The 6,913-nt window shown below is 48.4% G+C and overlaps 1 protein-coding gene across 1 annotated transcript; it reads right to left on the reverse strand.

Annotated features, from left to right (window-relative positions):
* Positions 1 to 5,058: 5,058 nt before the first annotated feature.
* xcr1b.2 (chemokine (C motif) receptor 1b, duplicate 2) lies at positions 5,059 to 6,691 on the reverse strand. The gene is made up of 3 exons (XM_024142285.1): positions 6,608 to 6,691; positions 5,782 to 6,060; positions 5,059 to 5,382 (listed from the first exon to the last, which is right to left on the reverse strand). The coding sequence occupies exons 1-3, from the start codon at positions 6,620 to 6,622 to the stop codon at positions 5,059 to 5,061; spliced, it is 618 nt and encodes a 205-aa protein (XP_023998053.1). The 5' UTR covers positions 6,623 to 6,691.
* Positions 6,692 to 6,913: the final 222 nt, after the last annotated feature.

Genomic DNA, 6,913 nt, shown 5'->3' on the forward strand with positions numbered 1-6,913 from the left:
ATCCAGCATCCAAACAGGTCTAGTCTAACCTTAAACCTAACCCACCAGCATCCCAGACAGGTCTAGTCTAACCCAGTAACCAAGCCAGCATCCAGACAGTGCCAGTCTAACCCTAAACCTCACCCAAGCCAGCATCCAGACAGTCTAGATCTAACACTAAAACCTAACCCAAGCCAGCATTCAGACAGGTCTCAGTCTAACCTTAAACCTAACCCAAGCCAACATCCAGAGGCTAGTCTAACCCTAACCCTATACCATAACCCAAGCCAGCATCCAGACAGTTCTAGTCTAACCCATATACCTAACCCAAGCCAAATTCTGAGTACATGTGCAGTCTACCCTTAACCCTAAACCTAAACGCCAAGCCAGCATCTAGACAGGTCTAGTCTAACCCTAACCCTAACCCAAGCCAGAATCTAGACATGTCTAGTCAACCCTAACCCTTAGACCTAACCTAAAGCCGAGCATCCAGACAGGTCTAGTCTAACTCATAAAGCTAACCCAAGCCAGAATCCAGACAGAGTCTAGTCTAACCCTAAATCTAACCCAAGCCTATCATCCAGACAGTCTAGTCAAACCCTATACCATAACCAAGCCAGCATCCAGACGAGTCATTAGGTCTAACCTAAACCTAAACCCCAAGCCAGAATCTAGACAGCGTTCCAGCCTAACCCTAAAACCTAACCCAAACTCAGCAATCCACATCTAGTGCTAACCCTAAACCTAACCCAACCAACATCCAGACAGGTCTAGTTCTAACCCTAAACCTAACCCAATCAAGTATCCAGACAGGTCTAGTCTAACCCTAAACCTCTAACCCAAGCCAGCATCCAGACAGGTCCAGTCTAACACCAAACCTAACCCAAGCCAGCATCCAACAGGTTCCAGTCTAACCCTAAACCTAACCCAAGCCAGCATCTAGACAAGTCTAGTCTAACCCTAACCCTAACCCAACCAGAATCTAACATGTCAGTCTAACCCTAACCCTAAACCTAACCTAGCCAGCATCCAGACAGGTCTATCTAACCCTAACCAACCCAAGCCAGAATCCAGACAGGTCTAGTCTAACCCTAACCCAACCCAAGCCTGCATCCAGACAGTCTAGTCTAAACCTAACCTAACCCAATCAAGTATCCAGACTGTCTAGTCTAACCCCTAAACCTAACCCAAGCCAGCATCCAGACAGTCCAGTCTAACCCTAACCCTAACCCACGCCCAGAAATCTAGACATGTCTAGTCTAACCCTAACCCTAAACCTAACCCAAGCCAGCATTTAGACAGGTCTAGTAAACCTAACCCTAACCCAAGCCAGAATCTAGACATGTCTAGTCTAACCCTAACCTAAACCTAACCAAGCACGCATCCAGACCAGGTCTAGCTCACCCTAACCCTAACCCAAGCCAGAATCCAGACAAGTCTAGTCTAACCCTAAACCAACCCAAGCCTCATCCAGACAGATCCAGTCTAACCCTATAGCCTAAACCCAAGCCGCATCCAGACAGATCCAGTCTAACCCTAAACCTAACCAAGCCTGCATCAACAGATCCAGTCTAACCCTATACCAACCCAAGCCAGCATCCAGACAGGTCTAGTCTAACCCAAACCTAACCCAAGCCAGCATCCAGACAGGTCTAGTCTAACCCTAACCCAACAACCTAACCCCAAGCCAGAATCCAGACAAGTCTAGTCTAACCTAAACCTAACCCAAAGCCCGCATCCAGACAGATCCAGTCATAACCCCTATACCCTAACCCAAGCTGCATCCAGACAGATCCAGTCTAACCCTAAACCTAACCCAAGCCGCATCCAGACAGATCAGAGTCTAAACCCTATACCAACCCAAGCCTGCATCCAGCACAGATTCTCAGTCTAACCCTATACCGTAAACCAAGCCCAGCATCCAGACAGGTCTAGTCTAACCCTAAAACCTAACCCAGCCTGCATCCAGACATCCAGTGTCTAACCCTATACCTAACCCAAGCCTGCATCCAGACAGGTCTAGTCTAACCCTATCCTAACCCAAGCCAGCATCCAGACAGTCTAGTCTAACCCAAACCTAAACCCAAGCCAGCATCCAGACAGGTCTAGCTAACCCTAAACCTAACCCAAGCAGAATCCAGACAAGTCTAGTCTAACCCTAAACCTCACCCAACCAGCATCCAAACAGCTAGTGCTAACCTTAAACCTAACCCAAGCCAGCATCCAGACAGGGTCTAGTCTAACCCTCAACCCAAGCCAGCATCCAGACAGGTCCAGTTCTAACCCTAACCTCACCCAAAGCCAGCATCCAGACAGGTCCTAGTCTAACACCATAAACCTAACCCAAGCCAGCATTCATACAGGTCTAGTCTAACCTTAAACCTAACCCAAGCCAACATCCAGACAGGTCTAGTCTAACCCTGAACCCTATACCTAACCCAAGCCAGCATCCAGACAGTCTAGTGCTAACCCATAGCCTAACCCAAGCAGAATCTAACATGTCTAGTCTAACCCTAACCCTAAACCTAACCAAGCCGCATCTGACCAGTCTAGTCAACCCTAACCCTAACCCAAGCCAGAAATCTAGACATGTCTAGTCTAACCCTAACCCTAACCTAACCTAAGCCAGCATCCAGACAGTCTAGTCTAACCATAAACCTAACCCAAGCCAGAATCCAGACAAGTCTAGTCTAAACCCTAAATCAACCAAGCCTGCTCCAGTACAGCTCGAGAACCCTAACCTAACCCAAAGCCAGCATCCAGACAGGTCTAGTCTACCCCTAAACCTAACCCAAGCCGAGAATTAGACAGGTCCAGTCTAAACCCTAAACCTAACCCAAACCGCGAGCATCCAGACAGGTCTAGTCTAACCCAACACCTAACCCAAAGACCAACATATCCAGACAGGTCTAGTCTAACCCTAAACCTAACCCAATCAAGTATCCAGACATGCTATCAACCCTAAACCGTAACCCCATAAGCCAGCATCCAGACAGGTCCAGTCTAACCCTAAACCTAACCCAAGCCAGCATCCAGACAGTCCAGTCTAACCTAAACCTAACCCAAGCCACAGATCTATACAGTCTAGTCTAAACCCTACCCAGAACCCAAGCCAGAATCAGACATGCTAGTCTAACCCTAACCCTAAACCAACAAGCCAGCATCCCAGACAGTCTAGTCTAACCCAACCTAACCAAAGCCAGACACCAGACAGGTCTAGTCTAACCCTAAACCCAACCCAAGCCTGCATCCGAACAGGTCTAGTCTAAACCCTAACCTAACCCAATCAAGTATCCAGACTGTCTAGTCTAAACCCTAAACCTAACCCAAAAGCAGCACATCCAGACAGTCCAGTCTAACCCTAACCCTAACCCCAACGCCAGAAATCTAGACATGTAGTCTGAACCCTAAACCCCCTAAACCTAACCCAAGCCAGCATTTAGACAGTCTACGTTAACCCTAACCCTAACCCCAAGCCAGAACTAACATGTTCTTATCTAACCCTAACCCTAAACCTAACCTAAGCCAGCATCCAGACAATCTAGTCTAACCCTAACCCTAACCCAAGCCAGAATCCAGACAGTCTAGTCTAACCCTAAACCTAACCCAAGCCTGATCCAGACAGATCCAGTGTCTAACCCTATACCTAACCAAGCCTGCATCCCAGATCATCCAGTCTAACCCTAAAACCTAACCCAAGCCTGCATCCAACAAGCATCTAACCTATACCTAACCCTAACCACCGCATCCAGACAGGTCAGTCTAACCCTAAACCTAACCCAAGCCAGCATCCAGACAGTCTAGTCTAACCCTAACCCTATAACCTAACCAAAGCCAGAATCCAGACAATCTAGTCTAACCCCTAAACCTAACCCAAGCCTGCATCCAGACAGATCCAGTCTCAACCCTATACCATAACCCAAGCCGCATCCAGACAAGATCCAGTCTAACCCTAAACCTAACCCAAGCCGCATCCAGACAGAGCATCAGTCTAACCCTAACCTAACCCAAGCCGCATCCAGACAGATCCAGTCTAACCCTTATACCTAACCCAAGCCAGCATCCAGACAGTCTAGTCTAACCCTAATAACCTAACCCAAGCCTGCATCCAGACAATCCAGCTAACCCTATACCAACCCAAGCCGCATCCAGACAGGCTAGTCTAACCCTAACCTACCAAGCCAGCATCCAGACAGGTCTAGTCTAACCCTAAACCTAACCCAAGCCAGAATCCAGACAGGTTCCAGCCTAACCCTAAACCTAACCCAATCAAGTTCCCGACTGTCTAGTCTAACCCTAAACCTAAACCCAAGCCAGCATCCGGACAGGTCCAGTCTAACCTAACCTAACCCAAGCCAGCATCCAGACAGGTCCAGTCTAACCCTAAACCTAACCCAGCCAGCATCGAGACAGGTCTAGTTTAACCCTAAACCTAACCCAATCAAGTATCTACAAGTCTAAACCTAACCCAAGCCAGCATCCAGACAGGTCCAGTCTAAACCTAAACCTAACCCAAGCCAGCATCCAGACAGGTTCAGTCTTAACTTAAACCTAACCCAACCAGCATCGAGACAGGTCTAGTCTAACCCTAACCTAACCCAAGCCAGAATCTAGACATGTCTAGTCTAACCCTAACCCTAAACCTAACCCAAGCCAGCATCTAGACAGGTTAGTCTAACCCTAACCCAACCCAAGCCAAACTAGACATGTCTAGTCTAACCCTAACCCTAAACCTAACCCAAGCCAGCATCCAGACAGGTCTAGGCTAACCCTAAACCTAACCCAAGCCAGAATCCAGACAAGTCTAGTCTAACCCTAAACCTAAACCCAAGCCAGCATCCAAACAGGTCTAGTCTAACCTAAACCTAACCCAAGCCAGCATCCAGACAGGTCTAGTCTAACCTAACCCAAGCCAGCATCCAGACAGTCCAGTCTAACCTAAACCTCACCCAAGCTCAGCATCCAGAAAGGCTAGTCTAACACTAAACCCTAACCCTAGCCAGCATCTAGGACAGCAAGTCAACCTTAAACCTACCCAAGCCAACAATTCCAGACAAGCTAGTCGTAACCCTAACCCTATCACCTAACCCAGCCCAGCATGTAGAGAGCAGGGTTCAGGAAGCAGTGGGCGTAGGCCACAATACGACACACAACGTACACAACATGCAGCCGCTCCTTGACCCCACAGTCTACAGGTKTGTAGACAGACATGACGAASAYGAWTAGGTTGTACGGCGCCCAGCAGACGAAGAACGCAACCACGATACAGAAGACCACCAGCACTGTGCGGTGCCGTCTCCTGGTCGCAGTTACCAGGACTGTCCTGAGAATGGCACTGTAGCAGAGGATGATGATGATTAGAGGGAGGACGAAGAGCAGGGACACCTGCAGGTAGTAGCCCAGCTGTTGGGGGACAGAGAGAGAGAGAGAGGTTATATATGAATATCCAGCTTCTGGGGGACAGAGAGAGAGGGGTTATATATGAAATATCCAACATTGGAAAAGGATCTGGGCACAATTAGAAACAGGAATGTCTGCTCACTGTTTGCTGAAACACAAAGTACATACAACGACCATGTCAGTGGAAACGTGTATCACTGAAAGCTTAAACAAAGATCACTACTAGGAGCAGTAAACAGTGAGTGGACAGAGAGGTTATATATGAATATCCAGCTTCTGGAGGACAGAAAGAGAGAGCGAGAGAGAGAGAGAGAGAGGGAGAGAGAGAGAGAGAAGATCACTACTAGGAGCAGTAAACAGTGAGCGGACATTTCTCTTTTGTTCTACAGGACTGTAACCCACCTCCTCGTCCATAGTTCCAGGTGAGACGTCACAGGTGAATATTCTTGTCCCGTTTCCCTCTTCCTGTACCTGGGAGGATATGACATCACTGAGGGAGGCGGCCAGGCTGACTACCCATGATGCCGTGCAGGTGGCCCATGCGTACCTCAGTCGTCTCCGGGGAACAGCGGTCCAGCGGGACGCGACGACTATTACACAGCGGTACACCGTCATTGAGGTGAGCAGCATCATACTGCTGTAGAGACCGGTGAAGTATGCCCCCGTCAACAACTTACAGGCCTGGGGTCAGAGGTTAGGGTTAGGGGTCAGAGGTTAGGGTTAGAGGTGAGCAGCATCATACTRCTGTAGAGACCAGTGAAGTATGCCCCCGTCAACAGCTTACAGGCCTGGGGTCAGAGGTTAGGGTTAGGGGTCAGAGGTTAGGGTTAGGGGTCAGAGGTTAGGGTTATAGTTAGGGTTATAGGTCAGAAGCATCATACTGCTGTAGAGACTGGTGAAGTATGCCCCCGTCAACAACTTACAGGCCTGGGGTCAGAGGTTAGGGTTAGGGGTCAGAGGTTAGGGTTATAGGTCAGAGGTTAGGGTTAGGAGTAAGAGGTTAGGATTAGAGGTCAGAGAATAGGATTAGAGATCAGAGGTCAGTGTTAGATGTCAGAGGTTAGATGTTAGTGTTTAATTTCCTTAAAGTTCCTTAGGCGTTAGAGGTTAGGGTTAGAGGTTAGATGTCAGAGGTTAGGAGTCTGAGGTTAGGGTTAGGGTTAGGGGTTAGAGGTTAGGAGTCAGAGGTTAGGGTTAGAGATCAGAGGTCAGGGTTGGTCATACCCACCAGGTCACCAAACATCCAGTGGGAGAGGTGGTAGACGGCCCAGAATGGCAGGGTCAGGGTAAATAGGAGGTCAGAGGTCAACAGGTTAAGACCCAGAGGAAGCGAGATTGTGCAAGTCTTGTTAAGGTGTTGAGCGTAGAGTGCTAGTTACATAAATAGTTTTTAAATACTGGAACAATGAGATGCCAGGTGTGGCTCTGTGTGTGGTTCTTTAACCGTATGTTCTGTGTTGTCTAGTTAACGGTGTGTTTTGTGTTGTCTTGGTAATGAATGTGTGCTCTGGTTTGTCTAGTCAACAGTATGTTC

This window comes from Salvelinus sp. IW2-2015, unplaced genomic scaffold (assembly GCF_002910315.2).
Source record: "Salvelinus sp. IW2-2015 unplaced genomic scaffold, ASM291031v2 Un_scaffold3051, whole genome shotgun sequence".
NCBI lineage: Eukaryota > Metazoa > Chordata > Actinopteri > Salmoniformes > Salmonidae > Salvelinus > Salvelinus sp. IW2-2015.